Source organism: Taudactylus pleione, unplaced genomic scaffold (genome assembly GCF_031769625.1).
Source record: "Taudactylus pleione unplaced genomic scaffold, aTauple2 ptg000290l, whole genome shotgun sequence".
Lineage (NCBI taxonomy): Eukaryota > Metazoa > Chordata > Amphibia > Anura > Myobatrachidae > Taudactylus > Taudactylus pleione.
This window is the reverse complement of record NW_028284692.1, coordinates 5,608,426-5,632,136: the sequence shown is the minus strand read 5'-3', so window position 1 is coordinate 5,632,136 and position 23,711 is coordinate 5,608,426. Positions and strand designations below refer to the sequence as shown.

Genomic DNA, 23,711 nt, shown 5'->3' with positions numbered 1-23,711 from the left:
GAGGAAATCATCAGGAGCTAAAGCAGACAACTTTATTAACTTTTTAATTGGTTACTTGGGGCCATAAATTTTCGCCTATTGACATTATCCCCATATTCAATTACATTGACTTTTCGCCGGGGATAATATATTTAATATAAATATTTTTATTGGGAAAGGCCCCTAAAAACAATGTGTGCAAAATAAAGTTCTAAAAAAAAAATTGTGACACCCCAAAAAATAATTTTACATTTTGGGGTTAAAAAAAAAAAAATAGGGAACACACTTCTAAAATAGCTTAAATAATTCTAGAAGGGTTCCAAAGTATGCGGCAGGTGTTTTCTTCATTGCGGGTTGTAGCGGCAGGTGCATTTTTGAAGAATTTCTTAAAAACATTTTAGGGACTTAAAAATATGCTTGAACCCATTTTCATGTACCCCAAATTTTATGGGCATAGTTATTTTCCCCCAAAAAATGCTAAATGCTCTTCTGCATCACCTTCTTCAAAGCCGCATTTATGCACCTGCCGCGGCTATTTAGAAACCCGACTTCCCTTCAGCAGGCAAAAACGGGGGTACCCATAGTGATCCTCCATGTCTGGACATCTTTAGGGGGGGTCCCAGGATGATTTCCCAAAAATTCCCTTTTTTTTTCCGCCGATCCAAGTTTCGCTGGGTCCCGGTTTAGCGTCCTTTTATATTGAATACAGGGAATATCGGGCACGCGCGCGATACGTTTCCGCCTGGAAAACAGGCGAAAAGTCCAGCAGGCAAAAAGTCTGGACTTTTAGCCTCAAATTGAATACGGGCCTTGATAAGTTTCATTCTGGCCTGAAGAGAGCAGCACTTGCAAGGAAATGTAAGTAATAATGAGCAGAATCAGTTCTTCTAGAAAAACCGCGCCAAGTCGTTATACAGCACAGAAATGTATGCTGCTATAGGCGAGTGCCACGTGTTAAGAAAATATGTAACATGTACATGAATCATCAAAGTAAACATGAAAAAAAAGTTCAAGATATATTACAATGCCCCTCTCCCCCACCGACTAAAAGAAATAATAAAAATACCTGGTGTTAGGATTTTTCAGATTATTTCTGATTCTCTGTACTATTGTTTATAGGATAGTTGAAGATCAGTTAACACTTAAAAGTAGTGGAAGAATAAGGTCAATTCTAAGGCCCGAATTCAATCACCCTCAAAAACCCATTTATGTGGGTTAATGCGGATAAATGTGACTTAACACGCCCGGCACAAATGATCTCTATGTTTAGATACAAATGTCGGGACTTGGTTCAAACCCCTGGTCACCCCCCTAATGATTAATTAGGCACTTTTTAGAGGTTTTTACTAAGCCAATAATTACATCATTTTTGAGGTGAAATTCTGCTACTTGCAGAATAATGGGTTACAACATGTGGGACATCAAATGTCAGAGGAAAAGAAGGTGGAGGGAAAGTGGGGATATTTTAAGCACAAAGTTTTCACTAGTAGTTTCTATTCACATAATTATCCACAGTAACAATAATAGTTGAACCCTATTGTCTAGGTATAGAATACATGTAAAAGGTGTGAAGGTGCACCCCTGAGAGTAGATAGCTAGGTATAGAATAAATGTAAGAGGTGTGGAGGTGCACCCCTGAGAGTAGATATCTAGGTATAGAATAAGTGTAAAAGGTGTGAAGGTGCACCCCTGAGAGTAGATAGCTAGGTATAGAATAAATGTAAGAGGTGTGGAGGTGCACCCCTGAGAGTAGATATCTAGGTATAGAATAAGTGTAAAAGGTGTGGAGGTGCACCTCTGAGAGTAGATATCTAGGTATAGAATGTAAAAGGTGTGGAGGTGTACCCCTGAGAGTAGATATCTAGGTATAGAATAAGTGTAAAAGGTGTGAAGGTGCACCTCTTAGAGTAGATATCTAGGTATAGAATGTAAAAGGTGTGGAGGTGCACCTCTGAGAGTAGATATCTAGGTATAGAATGTAAAAGGTGTGGAGGTGTACCCCTGAGAGTAGATATCTAGGTATAGAATAAATATAAAAGATGTGGAGGTGCACCCCTGAGAGTAGATATCTATGGGGAGGTGCACCCTTGAGAGTAGATATCTAGGTATTGAATACATGTAAAAGGTGTGGAGGTGCACCTCTGAGAGTAGATATCTAGGTATAGAATAAAAGTAAAAGGTGGGCAGGTGCACCCCTGAGAGTAGATATCTAGGTATAGAATAAATGTAAAAGGTGTGGATGTGCACCCCTGAGAGTAGATATCTAGGTATTGAATACATGTAAAAGGTGTGGATGTGCACCTCTGAGAGTAGATATCTAGGTATAGAATAAAAGTAAAAGGTGGGCAGGTGCACCCCTGAGAGTAGATATCGAGGTATAGAATAAATGTAAAAGGTGTGGATGTGCACCCCTGAGAGTAGATATCGAGGTATAGAATAAAAGTAAAAGGTGGGCAGGTGCACCCCTGAGAGTAGATATCTAGGTATAGAATAAATGTAAAAGGTGTGGATGTGCACCCCTGAGAGTAGATATCTAGGTATTGAATACATGTAAAAGGTGTGGATGTGCACCTCTGAGAGTAGATATCTAGGTATAGAATAAAAGTAAAAGGTGGGCAGGTGCACCCCTGAGAGTAGATATCGAGGTATAGAATAAATGTAAAAGGTGTGGATGTGCACCCCTGAGAGTAGATATCGAGGTATAGAATAAAAGTAAAAGGTGGGCAGGTGCACCCCTGAGAGTAGATATCTAGGTATAGAATAAATGTAAAAGGTGTGGATGTGCACCCCTGAGAGTAGATATCGAGGTATAGAATAAAAGTAAAAGGTGTGGATGTGCACCCCTGAGAGTAGATATCGAGGTATAGAATAAATGTAAAAGGTGTGGATGTGCACCCCTGAGAGTAGATATCGAGGTATAGAATAAATGTAAAAGGTGTGGATGTGCACCCCTGAGAGTAGATATCGAGGTATAGAATAAATGTAAAAGGTGTGGATGTGCACCTCTGAGAGTAGATATCTAGGTATAGAATAAAAGTAAAAGGTGGGCAGGTGCACCCCTGAGAGTAGATATCTAGGTATAGAATAAATGTAAAAGGTGTGGATGTGCACCCCTGAGAGTAGATATCTAGGTATTGAATACATGTAAAAGGTGTGGATGTGCACCTCTGAGAGTAGATATCTAGGTATAGAATAAAAGTAAAAGGTGGGCAGGTGCACCCCTGAGAGTAGATATCGAGGTATAGAATAAATGTAAAAGGTGTGGATGTGCACCCCTGAGAGTAGATATCGAGGTATAGAATAAAAGTAAAAGGTGGGCAGGTGCACCCCTGAGAGTAGATATCTAGGTATAGAATAAATGTAAAAGGTGTGGATGTGCACCCCTGAGAGTAGATATCGAGGTATAGAATAAAAGTAAAAGGTGTGGATGTGCACCCCTGAGAGTAGATATCGAGGTATAGAATAAATGTAAAAGGTGTGGATGTGCACCCCTGAGAGTAGATATCGAGGTATAGAATAAATGTAAAAGGTGTGGATGTGCACCCCTGAGAGTAGATATCGAGGTATAGAATAAATGTAAAAGGTGTGGATGTGCACCTCTGAGAGTAGATATCTAGGTATAGAATAAAAGTAAAAGGTGGGCAGGTGCACCCCTGAGAGTAGATATCTAGGTATAGAATAAGTGTAAAAGGTGTGGATGTGCACCTCTGAGAGTAGATATCTAGGTATAGAATAAAAGTAAAAGGTGGGCAGGTGCACCCCTGAGAGTAGATATCGAGGTATAGAATAAATGTAAAAGGTGTGGATGTGCACCCCTGAGAGTAGATATCTAGGTATTGAATACATGTAAAAGGTGTGGATGTGCACCTCTGAGAGTAGATATCTAGGTATAGAATAAAAGTAAAAGGTGGGCAGGTGCACCCCTGAGAGTAGATATCGAGGTATAGAATAAATGTAAAAGGTGTGGATGTGCACCCCTGAGAGTAGATATCGAGGTATAGAATAAAAGTAAAAGGTGGGCAGGTGCACCCCTGAGAGTAGATATCTAGGTATAGAATAAATGTAAAAGGTGTGGATGTGCACCCCTGAGAGTAGATATCGAGGTATAGAATAAAAGTAAAAGGTGTGGATGTGCACCCCTGAGAGTAGATATCGAGGTATAGAATAAATGTAAAAGGTGTGGATGTGCACCCCTGAGAGTAGATATCGAGGTATAGAATAAATGTAAAAGGTGTGGATGTGCACCCCTGAGAGTAGATATCGAGGTATAGAATAAATGTAAAAGGTGTGGATGTGCACCTCTGAGAGTAGATATCTAGGTATAGAATAAGTGTAAAAGGTGTGGATGTGCACCTCTGAGAGTAGATATCTAGGTATAGAATAAAAGTAAAAGGTGGGCAGGTGCACCCCTGAGAGTAGATATCGAGGTATAGAATAAATGTAAAAGGTGTGGATGTGCACCCCTGAGAGTAGATATCGAGGTATAGAATAAAAGTAAAAGGTGGGCAGGTGCACCCCTGAGAGTAGATATCTAGGTATAGAATAAATGTAAAAGGTGTGGATGTGCACCTCTGAGAGTAGATATCTAGGTATAGAATAAATGTAAAAGGTGGGCAGGTGCACCCCTGAGAGTAGATATCGAGGTATAGAATAAATGTAAAAGGTGTGGATGTGCACCCCTGAGAGTAGATATCGAGGTATAGAATAAATGTAAAAGGTGTGGATGTGCACCCCTGAGAGTAGATATCTAGGTATAGAATAAATGTAAAAGGTGTGGAGGTGCACCTCTGAGAGTAGATATCTAGGTATAGAATAAAAGTAAAAGGTGGGCAGGTGCACCCCTGAGAGTAGATATCTAGGTATAGAATAAATGTAAAAGGTGTGGATGTGCACCCCTGAGAGTAGATATCTAGTAGAACACAAGGAAGAAAAGAAAACTCTCTTATGAGGGCACGCTTAAGCAGTAGGTTTACCGTAATTTAATACATAACTTTTAATTTCATATTCTTTAAAAAATTCAAAGATATAAAAGTAGCACACATACAGCATACACACAGACAAACATAGACTCTATATGAGTCTGTGAATATAAATCAATAAATCACTCTAAGAATATGGATAAGTTATAGCCAGGATAAAGATGTTTAGCATACCTGTAACCATATTCATACTTGGAGCATATAATCTTCAATATTAAGCAGGGGAAATATTTTGTCTCTTTTTTTCTCTCTATGGGCCATATTCAATTTGAGGCGAAAAGACCGTTGCCGGACTTTTCGCCATCATTGGGGCTTTTTCTGGGCGAAAAAGTATCCGACGCATGCCCGCGTATCCCTGTATTCAATTTCAAATAGGCGAAAACGGGACCCTGCGAAAAGGTAATTAGCGAAAAGTCCTGTAATTTTTGGGGAAATCAGCCTGTCGCCCCTCAAAAGATGCACTGACATGGGGGATCACTATGGGTACCCCTGAATAGCAATGCTAAAGGTATTTGGGGTCTTTAAACGGTCTCAATAGGTGCTTTTATGCGTCTTTGACAAAGTGGTGAAGAATAGCATTTAGCAACATTTTGTTTGGAAAAATAACTAGCCCCATCAAATTTGGGGTACATGAAAATGGGTGCAAGCTAAAGTGAACTTTTAAAAGGTTTAGGCACTGGAGGGGAGGTTAGGTTTAGGCACCAGGGAGGGAGTGTTAGGTTTAAGGTGTAGGGAGGGGGAGGTTAGGTTTAGGCACCAGGGAGGGAGTGTTAGGTTTAAGGTGCGGGGAGGTTAGGTTTAGGCATTAGGGGGGGAGATTAGGGTTAGGCACCAGGGTGGGAGGGATAGGGGTTAGTCTTACCTTCTATCCTTATGGGTGTCGGGATTCTGACTGTCTGGATGCCGCTGTCGGTATTCTAACCAGAGGCCTCCCGACTGTCGGGATGTCATATCCAACCCATTTTAAGCTTGTAGATGGGAGTTACAGGTATTTTTTAACACATTTTTAAAAGTGGCTTAAAATGACATCAAAATCTACTTACAGGCACTTTCTGCACCCCATTATCTACAGCATAAACTTGCAGAAAAACACTTGCTTTCTATAATTTACTCACTGTTATTAATTAATTGCATATAACAGCTATTTGACACATTTTAAGAGCACCAAATACTTTGCTTTTGGCCACTAACAAACTTCTGTATTGTTATCCAATATAAGTTTACAAGTTTTTGGGGTACAGGCTAATTTCCCAATTTTTCCTCACACTTAACACGGGCATTGCCAGCAAGAATAGCTGAATGACCACCAGAATAAGCCTTTTCCCAATTGAATTGCGCATACACGCGTTGTCAAGCCGCGGTAAACAAAGATTTTAACACTGCAAATTGAATACGGCCCTTAAGGGTTAATAATCTCTTTCACAACTATACATACTTTCTCACCTAATGAGGAGAATTAATTCCTGGAGTCTGTGTTGCTCCGTTTCATTTTTCGATAAGACTCCACGGTAACAGGAGTGATGTCAAGGAGCGATTGCTTCTCTGCCACAGTCACTTTCCAGCGCATGGTCAGCTCCTGAAATACTGTGCTATGTGACACCTGATAACAGAGACCAAAATATGCAATAACTGCAGCTCATACAGGCTTTGTGGTCATGTTACTGGCCATGGAGAAATACCAACCTCCTCAAAATGCAATTTGTTGAATAATCGAACGCTTGCTATGTTCTCTTGTCCTATTTTAGCTTGATATGTAGTAATTCCTAAAGTTGTAGCACCTGTAAAACAGATAAAACTGGAGGATGACACTACCTAGCTTGAGGCTATCTGAGCATGTACCAAAGAGCTATTACGCACAAGGCTTACCATAAAACAGCATGAGTCGTACAGACTCTTCGCCAAACCCTTTCCCCCGGACCATGGGTTCTAGAATACCAGAAAACAGGATTATGGGTGACTGTTATAGAAACAATATTAATTGAATGTGGAAGGCAATAATTGAATACAAATACTAGAAAATAGACTAGCTCAAATGATCACAAAATAAATTAGGTTAAATATAGTTTACTAGTAGTAATGTGTACTTAGGGGATGCACAGTTGTATGTACCCTCATTTGCGGAGGGTATCTTGCATGAAGTTGCGCAACATATGCTGAGAAAATGAGCACACACAAGTACAGGAGATGCAGAGTCGTACACATCTTCAGGCACGTTCAGACAATTGCGGGCTATGCAGAACTAGACAAAAGCAGGGATACACCATTTTGACAAGTGCAAGTTCGCACTGATGTCGATGACTAGTAGCAAAAAGAGTTCATGCTAGCACCCTGCACCTGTCACAACCTGTGCAGTTCCTCTTTCTGCTTAGGGTGTCAATCTCTGCTCTGGTGCTTCCAGTACACTCTGGTGTGTATATTAGCAGTTTGTGGCATCAGCTGAGTGTGCTAGAAGCACCAGAGCAGAGAACGACACCCCAGGCAGGAAAGGGGAACTGCACATGTTGTAACAGGTAAAGGATGCTAGAATCAACACTAGCAAATATGCTACAGGTACGGCTATTTCAAGAGATGTGCTCAGCTCTACATATAGAATGTAAGTATTTTGTCTATGCATGCTTCCTCTAAGCAATGCACCCCTGAGTTACTTCCACCTTCCTTACTGTGCAATATTTTTCTATCTTGAGAGGGATCAACTTTTGCATTACACATTAGTCTATTTCATACAGTCTATTTCATACAAGGGAGCATCTTGTCTCAGCTACAGATGTGAAAACAAAAACACATGTGATCCCGCACCAAGGGATACAGTCGGGAAGCCGACAGAAGGAATCCTGACCGCCGGCTTCCCAACTGTCTAATCCCGGCAAGGGTTAAATGACAGGCGGCGAAATCTCTACGCTTGTCATTTTACCAATGCCGGGAGCCCGGCTTCCCGATCAAAGGTAAGCCGGGTGCGGACAGCCGAGGGGGGGGGGGGGGAATGGTTAGGTTAGGGGCTCAGCTGGGGGTCTTAGGGCTAGGTAGCCGCCCCGGGAGGGTTAGGCTAGGGGAAGGGAGGGGGGGTTAGGCATCCCCGGGGGGAGGTTAGGGTTAGGCACCCTCCCCGAGAGACTTAGGTTTAGGCACTTAGAGGGGGGTTAGGGTTAGGCACTGGGGGGAGGTTAGGGTTAAGCACCCCTAAGGGAGGGTTAGGGGGGAAAATAGATACTTACCATAAAGGACAATCAGAATCTTCATCCATGTTGGGCTGCCGCTATCGGGAATTGCGGCCGGCGGTTAATCATACCGATTCCCGCACCAATATATATCCAATTCAGAGAGTAAATGTTATATTTATTCCAAAAGACCCACAGACTCCATCCACATTACTAATATTTGATATATTTGATATAAGTCAGTATCAGTGGAGGAGCTCCCTGACAATCTCAAAATTGCATAATTTGAAAAAACGAAAGAGGAAGACGAGATTGATGTCTGGTGCACTTGTTGGGTCAGTATGTCATTATATTCAAGTTATTCTCTGAGATAATTCTAAAACTTAAACTTTTATTTATATTACTACAGATGTGTCCACACTAACCTATTCTTACATTGTGCCCCAGTTGACGTGCCACAGATTATGCGACTAAAGTGCACCATGTGGCCCGCCAAACAGTTTTGTACCGAATATGCATCTTCGCTGCATCACTAATGCAGGCTTGCCTACCCTCCCTATTTGGCCAGGAGCCTCCCGAATATCGGGTGCCGCTCCTAGCCCCCCGGAAATGCAGGCAAGCCTCCCAGCGGCTGCCGACCCTCCCTACCACCCCCCAAATTAAACTAGAAACTACCGCAGCGGGGGGGGGGGGGCCCGGTGACATGATTCGTGCTGAATCGCGCCATCGTGGCCCCGCTGCCTGCTTCACAATGCTGTTTTTTTGGCATTGTGAAGAGGGGGCAGGGCCACGATGACGCAATCACGCGGCTCCACCCCTAATGGAGCATCATTAGCCGGCCACCCCCTGCTGTGCGCAGACATTCAGCTCCCTCCCGGAAGGAGGGAGCTGAATGTCGGCAAGTATGCACTAATGTGACAAAAGTACAATGTATGAGCATCCTGGACACTGCCCCTGGCACTGCATCCAACAGTGGTGAGTGACTCATAGCTAACCTGGAAAAAAAGGCAAAAGGCTGAGGACCAATACGAGTGAGCCACACCACGCCTCGCACCACCAGGGTTGCGCTTAATCTGCTACTTTGTACCAACTCCATGCAACAATACTAAAGCTACTATAAGTGACTTTGGATGCATCTACATTGTGACACAGACACTAAATGAAGATATAAGCACGAAAGTCAGAGAATCCCTACCCGTGGAGGAGCGTCTAAGTTGCACCATACGTCTTGCACCAGATGGTGCAAAAATGATGGGTGAATGACACACTTTAAATGGAGCATCCCATACTGAGGTGTATTTAATTACTGATTCTATTTACAACTGACAGATATGTGCATGCTACAGCAATATTATAGATTGTCACTAGGACCTGGGTGTTTTATGCCTGGAGCCCTGTGTGGAATGGATACCAATATACTTTTATGCTAGACGTTGTATAAAGGAAATAAAACGTCTGACTTTGCCATAAAATGTTATGCTCAGCTGCCACTGCCTACAACTTTTCTAAAACAGATGCTGGTGTTAGACTTTATAGCTGACACAGCAACTGGGACAAAGAATCTCATTATGTGTGCTGAGCACTATTACCATATATATTTTTTAATATACAGCTCAAATATGTTATGCAGCGCCATTCAGGCAGTGTTTATTCATTCTTATTGTTCCTGCCCCGGGAAGAAGATGCAGCACATTGCAGACTTACACACAGGCTGAATATTTATACCTTCTCTAAATCCCGGATTACAGCAGAAAGCTTTGTGCACCCCTAAATATACATACTATAGACAGGACCCATTTCTATACCATGAAAATAAAGGGTTACTAAAAATAATAATTAACATAAATACAAATCTGACAATGGAATAAAACATCCCTTTTATCCCCTAATGTTTAGGTAACTTAAATAAAATGAAAACAACATCAGCAGTACGGTACCACTGACCAAACAAGGTGTGAGGAACTGTGCAGCCGTTTCATTGGACGTTTTGTCTCAGGCTAACAATAAAGGGAATGGTGTTGTGTTAGTTTGGAAAACTGATGCCAACTGGACAGAACCAATGTTTATGGCACACTGTAATGTAGATCTGTTGTCTATTTGTGATATTAAATAAAATGTTATTATTTTGAGGGAAATAAAATTATTACTTTTGTTATATAATGATCAGTCCCCTCTCCTGCTACTCTAATATATCCCTTCGGGATAGGCAGGAATTTCTTCTGACTTCCCTGCCACAAAAACAAACAAGTACAGATGTGTCCTCATACATGTAGCCTCCTTGCATGTTAAACAGCCCTTCTAATCGTGCCATTCCGTGGCGTGAATCGGTAGCGCCGAGCCTCTTTTCGTTCGACTTTTTACCTTCCAGTGCGTTTTATTCGCACAGGATGCACAAGCAGCTTCTGTTTATTAAGATGATCTGCGGCATGCCTATATTATGTGTGCAACTGCGGGGGAAACTGCATGCAACGCGCTACGTTACAGTGACACAGCTGCTGACACTGTAACGTAGTATTTCACATGCAGATAAACCCGCAGTCACACAGGGAATATAGCCTTGCTGCATATAATTTTAATCAGCATCGCTGTGCGAATAAGACGCATTGAAAGGTAAAAATCGCATGAAAAGATGCTCAGCGCTACCAAGTCACAGGGCACTCACGCGTTATGTTTAACACGACTTGTAGCGCACGGAGGATAGAGGTATGTGGGCACATCTGTACCTTATTATCTCACCAATTGGACTGACTGCCATTTCTCCATCTCATGTGCCCAAGTGTGATCTTCCACACCACTGAATGTTTCATACTTCCATCCCTAAACTCTGTTTGTTGGGCATACTGGTGATCCCTAATGCTTTTCACTCTTGGATAATAAGGACATATAAAAAAAGGGTGCAGAATCACTTGAAGATATTAGTAAAGTTATCGAATAATTTTTGGAACCATGTTCAAATTAAGCTTTCTTTAAAAAAGGGACCAGCATAATCTACTTTATTCACTGACCACAATAAAATTGGGTTGGATACGGGATGCCGGCGGTCAGAATCCTGGCGCTGGCATCCCAACAGGGTTAGGATACCAACACCTGTTGGTAAGTATCCTAACCCTAACTCCTCGCACCCTAAACCTATCCTCCCCCCTAGTGCCTAAACCTAACCCTCCCCCCCTAGTACATAACCCTAACACTCCACCTAACCCCACTACTTACCGTTGGGATACCGGCGCCAGGATTCTGACTGGTATCGGGATTCCAGCTTCGGCAATCTGAGCGCTGGAATACTGACAGCCGGGATTTCAACTACCTCCCATTAAATAAGCTCACTGCTCTGCATTAAGGCCCTAGAGCAATATAATCTCACAAACGGAATATTAAGGGATTTAGAAAGCCATTTCAAGAGGAAGAGTGTTAAATGACCAACCAAAGTAGCTTGTTTGCTTCACATTTGTTAGGCGTCCACAGATCACCTCCAGAATCAAAGACAAAAAACAAGAAAAGTCCGAAACGCACTGGGACTATCATTCTTGGATATTTCCTCCTCATCCTGTGGAAGGACATGGTTGCTGCGATTTATTCAGATAAGCATACATTTTTTATTTAAATATCTGAGTATTAGCTTTTGTCTATCATGTCTAAAGAATGATAAAACCCTACGGCACAAGATGGTCGTTTAGTTTTCCTTTCCTCTGAGTCTTTCAAAAAAAGAAATAGATAAGCAACAACAGTAATATCAACTGATAGCGATATATTAATTAATATTTGGTACTCAAGCACTAGATTGTAGTGTGGTGTTGGCTACTCTGTTTCATCACAGTATTACACTGTATATTTTTTGTGGGGTGTCTGCAGTTGACCTGTGAAATTCTAGTCATGTGACGCAAGGAAGCTACCTCAAATACCTGGTTGGATTTAAGTGTACCTGGGTGTAAGTACACCTGACACAAACTAGGTTCTTATGTGACTGGTGTAGAGCTGGAGGCATCTTGAAATGCCTCCAACTCAGCATATCGTCCCTATATTATATTTGCATTCGTTTAAGTGTCCAACTCAGCATAAGTCCCGAAATATCTCTGTGACCATCCTATAAAGTTTATGTTTTAACAGTCATGGCAAGAATTAGACAAGCATAAAGGGTACTACCAATAGTCCAAATCTTTTGTTAGCCAGGACAACCATACTTTTGTTTGTAGGACTGAAATTTCCGTTATAAATTAGTCCAGAAGATTACCTGCAATCATAACTTCAATCTCCGCTAAAGCAGAGTTTTCAGAATCAACCATGAATAGATTGACATCCCCCACCATGCACTCCTCTTCTGAGCATCCCTGATCCCATCGTATTGAATCCAAGATGATGAAGGTGCACTCTGAGAAGAGATGGCAGATTATTGTACATTGTAGTGTATTCTATTCCCTATGATTCAGAGCCGCTCGCTATTTGCGGTCGTTCGTTCTAAAACAAGGGGTGGCTATTCAAATGAACCGTTCGCTAATTGCGGTCTGTTCATGCCTCTAAGTCTGAACGAGCGAGCCAAACTTGCGGTTGTAATTTTGAAAAATACGCCCCCTGGCCGCTCGCATCCTACGTCATGTCCGCTATTTATTAGATTAATCGAGTACATCGAAAAGAGTATGAACTGCTCGCTATTCTTGTGGCTGGTTTTTTCAAACGCTATTTTGCGAGCAGTTCGGAGTAAACAAAAACCAAGTGACGTGGTCAATGACGCTGCTGTATTAATTATGCACTCCCTTAAAACGCCCGTTTTGACCTTTAAGCACGCCTGCGATCTAATTCCACACCCCCGTTTTCAAGCACCTTCTCCTGTTACCACCCACATACGCCTCCCTCTGTCACTCAAAATAGCAGGCATTCGCTATATAGCGAACAAACGATTTTCGGCCGCACTGACTGGTTTGCACATGCGTATTAAAATCCGTACGCATGCGCAGATGTGCGAACATCGGTCAGAACGAGCGAGCGGCCGCTTACGAGCGGCTCTGAATGAGGGCCTATGTCAGTATTACGAATTGAAGACAGACAAGGACGAAGCACACGAGAGAATATTTGTGAAAAGTGAATCTGTAAAGGTGCCTACACACATAGTGATATTTTACACGATCTGGCCGATTCCGATGTATCGGAACGTCAGATCGTGTAAACTATGCCCAAATCGTGAGTAAATCATGAGTCCCCACTCATGATCACGATGTGAGTCCCCGCAGGTCACACATCGCATCTTCAGATCTGCTGTGCTGTAGGGCAGATTTGAAAATTGAAGTCACAATGCACTGGATAGTTTAGGAGGCACGATAGATTGTGTACCAAATTGGCAGCTGTTCAGACCAAATAGTACCCACGACTGCTGGGGAGCTCCCGGGGAGAGTTCAGGGGAAAATCGTACACATCGTGGGAACGTGAGCACATCGCTGTGTGTGTAGGCACCTTTAAGGTTCTTTGTCAAGAAACAGTGTAACGATTGTGGCTATCAAACCATGCCTTAACACTCACTGTCACTGTCCTCTCTCCAACTGCGCTGCATGTCATATTCCTGACTCAATGTCAGAGGCTCAGAGGCTGTCAGCTTCTGTAACTCCTCTGACTTCATCCACTCATGGTACCTGAGAAAAGATACCACAAAACTACAATTACATGGGAATAGAGGGATGCAGATGGAAAAAAGTAATAATGTGAATGAATGTAAGTGATGAGTATTCACACAGGACCTCTTTCAGACCCGCTCGCTAGATGTGATCGCTCGCATCCAGCGTATGCAAATTTGTCAAAGTGACGACATGGGAAGCGATCGCTCGCCAAGGCATAAGCACACCCACTTTGGCTGTGCGAGCGATTGCTCTGTGTATGCAGACACCCATTAGCGTATGTTGAGACGCCCACTAGCATACGTCATCTCCAGGAAGTGTATTAAAACACTAGTACATCGAGCACCATTGGTAGCGATCGCAGCGCTTGTGGCTGCCTTACCCTGCCACAAGCACTGCGAGGACTTCACTGTAAAAAACAGGCATGTGACTTGTACTATGACACTGCCTGGTAATTATACACGCCTTAAAAACGGCGTTGAAACACCGAGGCATGCCTGCGTTCGCACCCCCACACCCCCATTATTAGTGTCCTGCCCCTGTTACCACCCACAAACGGCCTCTCCTGTCACTCATTTCACTGGGCTGTCTCTGCTGGGTGAGCAATCGGGCTGAGATCGCACAGAGTAGTTCGCGCATGCGCAGAACGAAGCGCGCGCATGCGCGTTTGCAAACCATCGGGCCGCTTGCGAGCACACAGCGCTAGCGAGCGGGTCTGATTCAGGCCCACAGCCCTCGCGTATCCAGCTATTATATCCTTTGCATATTAAAATATGGGAATATGTTATAAAATGGTGAAAAGTGAAACCAAACTGGAATGTAACACTTTCAGAACACTACACATTGTTCTTTTCGGGGTGGGGATAGTTTCATAAAGCTTAACATAGAAACTACAGTGGACCAAGAGAGATTTCTGGATAAATATTTATTGGGTGAAACTTTTATTGGACATAATTGCGGCACTACAGGTGCTAGTACTCACTTGGATCCATAGGGTTGCTGTTCTATAAGCAACACAAGCAGGGCCGGCAACAGGAATTGTGGAGCCCGACACACTCATGGTTTTTGGTGCCCCTTATCCCCTCTCAGTAGGTACATGCGGTTCGGCCATTTGCTCATCACTGAGTCTCTGCAGCCTCATCCCCAAATGTCTCTCTCAACCTTATCCCTCAGTGTCTCTCCAGCCTCATCCTCACCCGTGTAGCACCAGCCTAAACACTCGTTTCTGCAGCCCCATCCTTGCCTGTGTCGCTCCAGCACTATCCTTGTGTCTCCAGCCTCATCCTCATGTCTCTCCATCTCCCGTGTCTCTGCTTCATTCTCCACCCATCTCTCTTAGCTTTATTCCCCCCATGTATCTATCAGCCTCACCCAGCCCGTGTCTCTCAGCCTCACCCCAGCCCATTTGCCTCAACCCAACCTGTCTCACAGCTTCATCCCCTATGTCTCTCAGCGTTCACCCCGTGTCTCACCCCAGCCCCGTGTTTTCAGCCCCCTTCCCCCGACACTATATCCCCAGCCTCTCCAACCACTGCCAGACCTGTGTCTCTCCAGCCCAGCTAGCACTTACCTTCTGCCTGCTGTTCCTTCCTCTTCTCTGGCAGCCTCTTTGATCCAGTGGTGTGATGTCATGACATCAAACATGCTGCACCGGGTTGCTACAGGCCTCCTTCTCTCTGTCTGTGGCTATAAGCCACTGCTGAATACAGCAGAGGCAAAGGGTACACATTAACTGGGCTCCCAAGATTTCTGAGGGGCCCGGTACAAGTGTCCCCATTGTACACCCTTGCACTTTTTTGCTTACTCCCAACTGAGAATCAGGCCCTCAAGCTCATCTGTCACAAACACTTAACACATGAGCTATTATGTAATTCTAACTATATGTTAAGCTACTTAGTTGCAATTATTAGTTTAAACTAATGCAGACTTATCTAGGCTTGTTACATAGGAGCAAATAGCTCATGTGTCAAGTGTCACCACTATGGTACTGTAGATGAGGTTTGGTGTTTGAGTCTTCTGCATTGCATGCTGTGCAACATGTGTTTTAGATACAGGGGGATTTAACGGAATAATGTACTATTAGTAAATAACAACAATTCATAAATTATTTTTATCCTTTATTTATATGACTCCACAAAGGTTCTGCAGCGCCTTACAAAGTACATAAATGAGCACACAAGAAAAACAGTTAACGGTACAAAACAATGCAGGACATGGTTTATAAGCATTGCTGCATAACTCTGAAATAAGCAGCAGGGCTTCAGCAACCAAGTGTTATGACCCGTACACACATTACAATAACATGTCAGATTTCAACGATAACGATCCTATAATTATCGTTAAAATCTGACAGTTTGTGGGCCCTGCTAACGACCATACGATGGACGATGCGCGTCCACGTATGGTCGTTGATGACGAACTACCATCATCTATGAAAGTAAGCAGACCTGGTCGACATCGACCAGGTTAACCTGTTTACTAGTGGGGGGTCTGCTGCATGTGCTGCATGCTCGATCCAGCACATGCAGAATGATCAGACAACGATTGTCTGATCGTTATCTGGTCGTTGCTGTCGTACCGTGTGTACGCAGCATAAGGTGCCATTAGGGGAGAAGGAGAAAATTATAGTACAAGTAGGGGAAGGCGAAGCACGTGAGGAAAGAGGGACCTGCTTGTGAGAGCTTACATTCTAAAGGGGACCAGACAGACGGGGTGACACAGATAGGGTAGATAGTGAGGATGGAGCATGAAGCAGTGGGTTAGGATATATGCTACGGAATGTGTGTGTTTTAAAATTACATGATGTTATGGCGAAATTAAGTTCTTCATTCATCTGTCTCTATAACCAAAATTATATTTATTTATGTGTTATTTACATGAAAAATATATAAAATAAAGTTCTTGCACTTTCATGTAAATACATCCAGCTAAAAATGCAGCTATTATGGGACTGCCCCACTATCCTAATAGTGAGTATTTTTGTCTCAGTTGCTGGGAGCTGTGCCATGCTCCTGTGAGTGGGTGCTTCTCAGGGGCGTATTTATAATGAGTGCGGTGCACACGGGCCCCTGGGTCCAGGGGGGCCCGCACTGTACACTTGCACCCATACTGTTTTTTTTATTCATACTTACCTCTCCGATGTCCCAGAGTATCGCTACTGAAAACACCTGGAAAATGGACGCTGAGGCCATTTTCCCGGCGTTTTGCCCATGCGCAGTAGGAAACCCTGGGAAAATGGTGCCCGAAGTCTACAGCTGCTGTCAGTTCGCTGACGGCAGCTGGGGAGAGAGGAGGGTGAACTCCGGCCCCCTCCTCTCTTACCACGCCCCTGGTACTTCTACGTAATTTTCTACATTATTTTATGAAAAAAGTTTGCTACACATGTAAAGATTTTCTGTCCAACCATCCAACTAGTTGATTGGTTGGAATGAAAATCTGGTAAGGTATGAAAGCAAATGACAATCAGCAATTTGCTCCCAAATGCCAGAAAATGGACAAAAACTGTTGTTTGAACAAATTGTTTAGAGCTAACGTTTAACAAACGGGTCTAATGACCATTTTCATCTGTTTTCTGGCATTTAGGAGCAAATTGCTGATCATCATTTACTCCCATACATTACCAGATTTTCATTCCAACCAATCAACTAGTAGGATGGTTGGACAGAAAATCTTTACTACGAACGATTTTTGCATATTCCCTTAATGAAAATCGTTGAGTTGACAAGTCTGACTGAACTACAAACTACAAATGTGAACGCGCATGAACGATAATCGTTCATTTTTTCTCAGAAAGTGAACGATTTTTTCAAACGATTATCGTTAAACGATAATCGTTCAAAAAATCATTGTGTGTGTATGCAGCTTCAAGAATGAACGATTTTAATAAATGAACGATTTTAGTAAACGATTTTCGTTAATTTTTTCATGGGAAAAATGAACGAAAATAGTTTACTAAAATCATTCATTCACTAAATGTAATGAACGATTTTTTTTAAACGACAACGATTTTTGCATATTCCATTCATGAAAATCATTGAGTTGGTCAGTCTGACTGAACTACAAACATGAACGATAATCGTTCATCGTTTTAACTCAGAAAGTGAACGATTTTTCCAACAATTGAGTGATATCGTTATTGATAATCGTTCAAATAATCGTTGTGTGTGTATGCACCTTTAGATATGATTCTTACCATCTATTATTATTCTCCAGGAGCAGAGCATTGTGTACCTGATAGAAGGAGTCATGTTGGATGGTCTGCTTTTCCATATCTGTATAAGCCTACTATACAGATATGGAAAAGCAGACCATCCAACATGACCCCTTCTATCAGGTACACAATGATCTGCTCCTGGACTTCCCTCTTAATTTATGATTGCCGTCACCTGTGTTGAACTACTTAATTGATTATAAAAGGTGTTTTAGCACAGGTGATGGCAATCATGATTTAAGAGGGAATTCCAGGAGCAGAACATTTTGTAGGGGTCGTTGGAAGATCTGGAAAAGGAGCATTTAAATTGCAAAATGTGACATTATTGCCATATTCAGTGACCATGACATGAAGGGGTTTATGGTGACAAAAAGTCAAAGGGTCCTTGGAGAACACTGTTGCTGCCATGATCTCACAAGTACCTGGGTACGTGTTGGGGTTCATATGGCACCAGCAGCACCCGTTGCCCTCTCAGCGCTGTGTCCTCATTCACACGCATGGCCCTGCAGAACATAAAAACTATTGCATCAAACTGTGTCACCGCATCGTAAGAGTGACGTCAGACTCGAGTTGGGTAAAGTCTCACCTGATGGCGTCACCAACGCCGCGTCCCTGCACAAGCCCCGCCCACACCCGGCGAGCAGCTGCTAACCCGGAAAGCACGGCCTCCGGCCACGTGGTGACGTGCCTCACGCTGATTGGTCTGTCTTGCATGTGATCTTTTGGCATCTGCTCATGTGATCCACAGGCAGCTCCGGAGCACGGCGGCAGCAGCAGATAGGCACAGGTAACCATGGGCAACGCGGGATGGGATGGCTGGGCTGCTCGGGGCGCCCGTGGGCTATGTATTCTAGCCATGGGCCAGTGTGTGGCTGTGCCTGGGCTGTAGTGACACGGAGATGTGTTGACTCTGACACATCTTGTGCTGGGAGAATTCCTTTATTTACTTTATTTATTTTATCTGGGGAGATTTTATATCTGCGTCCTACATTCCTTGATTGTTGTCTCCAAGATTTGTTTGTTTAACTCTTTGTTCTGCATTAGCTGAGTTTATAGTCTGTCCTTGCCCAAATGTCACGACCCCCCACTCAAACCCTCTAATCACCTTTGCCAACAGCATGGTCTTTCCAGGCCTCATACTTCTTGCTTTAGGGTTATAATTCACTTCTCCCTCAGCTTTAGACCACACGTTTAGTGCCTTGCACTGTCATGTTGTCTCCTTCTTTGAACCATTGCCAGAATATACACCTTTATTGCTGAAGTTATTAACACAATTGCTTTGTCATTCTCACATTCTATTCTGCTGCAACGTCCTCCTATATTTCCTTAATCTCACCATCTATCGCCGCTCCAGTCAGTTGTAAATGCTTTGGCAAGACTGATCTTATGCCGCCCATACATGGTAAGATTATTTATATGATGTGCATGATTTCGATCAATCGTGCACATCGTGTGTGGTTTAGCATGCTGTACGACGGCAATGTGTGTCCCCGCCATCGTGCATCGTAGATCTTATGGAAAAACCATAATGTGGGCAGCACAGATGGTGTAATGGTTAGCATTACTGTCTCACAGCGCTAAGGTCATGGGTTTGATTCCAACTACGGCCCTAACTGTGTGGAGTTTGCATATTCTCCCTATGCTTGCGCGGGTTTCCTCCCACACTCAAAATATACAGGTAGGTTAATTGGCTCCCCACAAAATTGACCATAGTGTGTGAGCATGTGATAGGGAATATAGATTGTAAGCTCCACTGGGACAGGGACAGATGTGAATGGTAAAATATTATCTGTAAAGCGCTGCGGACTATGTGTGTGCTATATAAATAACTGGTAATAATAATCTGCGATCTGTCATGTTGTTAAATAGGTGAATGAAGCATCTTGTAAGATGCGTCGTTTACCATTCACAGCAGCATGCGATGCATCGGGCTGAATTTGAAAGCGTAACGAGGTGTTGTATGGCCTGCATTACTTCGCTGTTCCACATCTTCTGCAGCTCTCCAATCCTTACACAATCAAATTCAAGCTACTCATACTCTCCTTGAAAGCCCTTGTACACATCTGTCCTCATAAGATACTCTACCAACTCTCATAACTACTGCCCGATGCTGTTTCCAAGCACTTGTGAGGCTCCCTGCCCCACCTGTCCAGACTCTCCCCAAACTGTCAACCTTTCAAACACTTTGCTCCAGGATACACAATAGACTGTCACACCCCACCTGATGCTGCTTTCTAACAGATCTTATTGTCTCAGCGTTTCCCTATCCTGCTGTGCCATGTCAGCACCTTCTCCGTCAACCTCTGATTTCCTTTTTCTGTTACTATGTACAATTTGTTTCTTGTTTGTGTCATTTTTTTCTTTTTTGCGATACCAGCTGTTTGGCACTGGAGAGTTTTGTGAAGCATTATAAATAAATTCTGAAATGTCCATCTAAGTGTGGATGTGTGTATTTATTTATTACCAGTTATTTATATAGCGCGCACACATTCCGCAGCGCTTTACAGAGAATATTTGTCCATTCACATCAGTCCCTGCCCCAGTGGAGCTTACACTCTATATTCCCTATCACATGTACATGCACACACATACACATTAGGGTTCATTTTTGTTGGGAGCCAATTAACCTACCAGTATATTTTTGGAGTACCCAGAGTAAACCCACGCAAGCACAGGGAGAATATACAAACTCTACACAGTTAGGGCTGCGGTGGAAATATATATATTGTGTATGTAATGTGGAATGAAGACTAGTCAGATTCTATATCGTGATATACACAGTTTTCAGCAGCAATAAGGCAGTCATTGGGGTCGATTCAATTGAGGGCGCTCCTAGAGCTATTCAATTCTGTGCGCTGTTAAGGTGCCCACACATATACCGATGTGCTCACGATGCGATTTTATGGCCAATTTCCTCATGAACTTTCACGGGAGCTCCCTTGCCGTCGTGATCACGATTTGGAGTTAAAAATGTCCAATCTGACTAAAGATCTATCTTGCAGCCAATGCATTGTATCCCAGATTGGCTAATCTGCCCTACAGCACGGCAGATCAGAAGATGCGATGTACGACGAGCGGGTCGCGCATCGGCATCGTGCTCTGTACTTTTTCTACCCGATTCGTCGTCGAAATTGGCCAAATCGTGTAAAATGTCGCTATATGTGTGGGCACCTTTAAGGATTTATTCACGCACCCCTCCAGGGGTGCGAGCACAAATCCGACAAAAGTACAGGTGCGATGCTGCTTTCTACCCTTAGCGCTGCAGAAACAGCATTGCGCCGGGAAGTTTAGTTGGAGAATGCCCCTTCTCACGACTAAACACCCTGTTTAAGGCGGAAGAATGGGCAGTCTCCGACCTAACCGCGCAGAATTGAATAGCTCCGGGAGCTCTTTCCTGGCGCTATTTCATTTGCGTTCAGTTGAATCGAGCCCATTAAATTAATTCTGTTTTTATTGAATTTCAGTATCAGGTAGAAGTTTTACCTGTATGTCTCCTCATATAGGTATTATAGGGCATGTGCATTAAAAATAAATGAATCATTTAAATTTTTTATAAGCACGTAAAGTGCACACCTAGTTACGGCGCTGGCTGCAGAAATTGTGGCACATGCAGAGCAGAAAATACAAAACGGGGTAAAACGAGTAACAGTATTCACAGAAATGCATAATAATATTTGGGAGCTAAAAACTGATATAGAGACATATACAATTAGCCGCTGTTACTCACAATGCAAATGAATGCAGCTGGCTGCAAGTTTTCTATGCTATTAGCCGCTGTGATTTTCAATAGGCTGGGGAAGATCTCTGTTTTAAGGTAAACATGTCTGGTCTTGCTTGAGAAACCATGGACACCCCTTTTTATGATTAATTAGCATAACTTGGCCAATAATGTCCTTTTTGGGGTGATATTCTGCAAAGTGCTGAATAATGGGTTAAAAGATGTGGCACTGGTATATGGTAGTGTTCTATGGATGGGAGAGGTGTGTTTAAGATTGCAGGTGGACGTTAAAGGTGTCTTAACCATTTTTTTTAAAAGTTGCTTAAAATGACACAAAACTCAACTTGCAGCCATTTTTTATGCACCCCAAATTAATCTAGAACATTTATTGCCGAAAAACACTTGCTTTTTATAATTTTTAAACTTATTGAAAAATTAGCCATTTGAAACTTTTTTTTTTTTTTAAGGTCCCAAATACTTTTCTATTGGCTGTTAATAGAGATCTATACTGTTACGTAATATTTATTTGCTCTTTTTTTTTTTTTTTAGGGTTCAGGCTGATTTCCCCATTTCTCTATACACTTAATGTAGCTAGTACAGGAATCAGGAGCTCGCATAGCCGAGCTTATGTGAGAAATAGGCACGTTAATTCCGGATAATTGAATGTGCCCCTTAAGAATAAAAGTAGTAAAACATAACCACTTACTTGCAAATATGGAAATAATACCAACCTTAACAAATGTGGGCATAATGCAAACATATAATAAATAAGTGACCCAAATCAGCTGACTGAGATAGTTGACATGGGGAGAAGGTTAAAGCATTAGGAGGTAGGGTCCTGCTTGCAAGACCTTACATTCTAAAAGGGAAAGGGAGGGGGTGGCTATATTGGTAAGATACAAGGCTAAGCGAAGAGGGAGGGAAGGCCAAATTAAGGAGAGATCTGGTACCAAGGGTGAACAAGTGGGTTTTGAGGTTGCATAATTGTTATCTGCAGTTTCATCAGCTATAGGCTTGGAGCAGGTGATCGGACTAAAGTTGGATAAATATCTATATGCGCTCACCACTGAATAGCCCCAAATCCTGTCTAAATGCCCATGGGACGATTATCCTACCTGCAAATGCCCTGTTGCAACCCAGTAATGCCCATTCTGTAATAAGTAGGAAGCGACGGAAATGTATACGACTCAGAATTGCCCTAAGTTGTATATGCAGCCTGTCACATGTACTAATTAAATGCAAGAGAGTCTATATTTGGAATTGTGTGCAACTCTGAATTATGCCCCATATTTTTAACTTTTTTTGGGATCCATTAAGTATTAGGATATTTTCTGAGGAATACTGGGGCTTCCACCATATCCTGGTGGTGGCTCGTGGTTAGATATTTATTTTATTAGATTGTTTTGTTCATCAGGTGCTGCTAGTCTTCCACATACGTTTATTGTTGAGCATGGGGAAATTTTCAGGACAGTTTTTTTTTTTTTTAATAAGGGACATTAGTAAATATGACAACACAGACAGATCATATACTTTGCATAATTAAAACTTGAACTACGTGGACCCAATGAATAGTATTTTGGGCTTGTATGTGTTTGCCATCACTTTCCCATTACACTACCAGAACCATTGCGTTACACCACACTTTAAAAAAATAATAAAAAAAAATTAATTATATATAGATAGATGTGTCCACTTACTTCCTTGTGCCTTTAACAACCCTTATAGTCGCCCCATACCATGGTGTGACTCTGTAGCCCCAAGCATCTTTTTGTGACTTTTTTCCTTCAAATGCCTCTTATTCGCAAAGCGATGCAAATAGGATGCACAAGCAGCTTCTGCGGATTATAATGTGTGGCTGACACTGTTACATAGTATTTTGCAGATACACCCGCAGTTGCACATGGAATATAGATATGCCGCAAATCCTTTTATTCAGCAGAAGCTGCATGTGTGTCATTTCTGCATCACTTGAGACTCATTTGAAGGTAAATGGTATCCTGATTGTCTACAAGAGAAACAGGTATTGTTTCTAAACCTGACACTCTATTGCACACTATGTACTGGCGCGCC

The 23,711-nt window shown here is 42.7% G+C and overlaps 2 protein-coding genes across 5 annotated transcripts in view; one reads left to right on the top strand and one right to left on the bottom strand.

Annotated features, from left to right (window-relative positions):
• The window catches only part of NAT9 (N-acetyltransferase 9), a 28,901-nt gene extending 10,274 nt beyond the window's left edge, over nucleotides 1-18,627 (bottom strand). The window contains exons 1-7 of one of the 4 annotated variants that reach the window (XM_088482597.1): nucleotides 18,510-18,627; nucleotides 18,346-18,426; nucleotides 13,622-13,731; nucleotides 12,342-12,479; nucleotides 6,825-6,884; nucleotides 6,642-6,736; nucleotides 6,402-6,558 (exon numbers count right to left, since the gene is read on the bottom strand). In XM_088482597.1, coding sequence (XP_088338723.1) covers nucleotides 6,415-6,558; nucleotides 6,642-6,736; nucleotides 6,825-6,884; nucleotides 12,342-12,479; nucleotides 13,622-13,731; nucleotides 18,346-18,422 — 624 coding nt within the window. In that variant the 5' untranslated portion in view covers nucleotides 18,423-18,426; nucleotides 18,510-18,627 and the 3' untranslated portion in view covers nucleotides 6,402-6,414. The other 3 variants (XM_088482598.1, XM_088482599.1, XM_088482600.1) reach the window with 3 other exon arrangements.
• SLC38A12 (solute carrier family 38 member 12) overlaps nucleotides 18,540-23,711 on the top strand; it is a 38,362-nt gene continuing 33,190 nt past the window's right edge. Inside the window, exon 1 of the mRNA XM_088482596.1 lies at nucleotides 18,540-18,710. The gene's annotated coding sequence lies outside the window, so the exon portion shown is untranslated. The remainder of the gene's footprint in view (nucleotides 18,711-23,711) is intronic.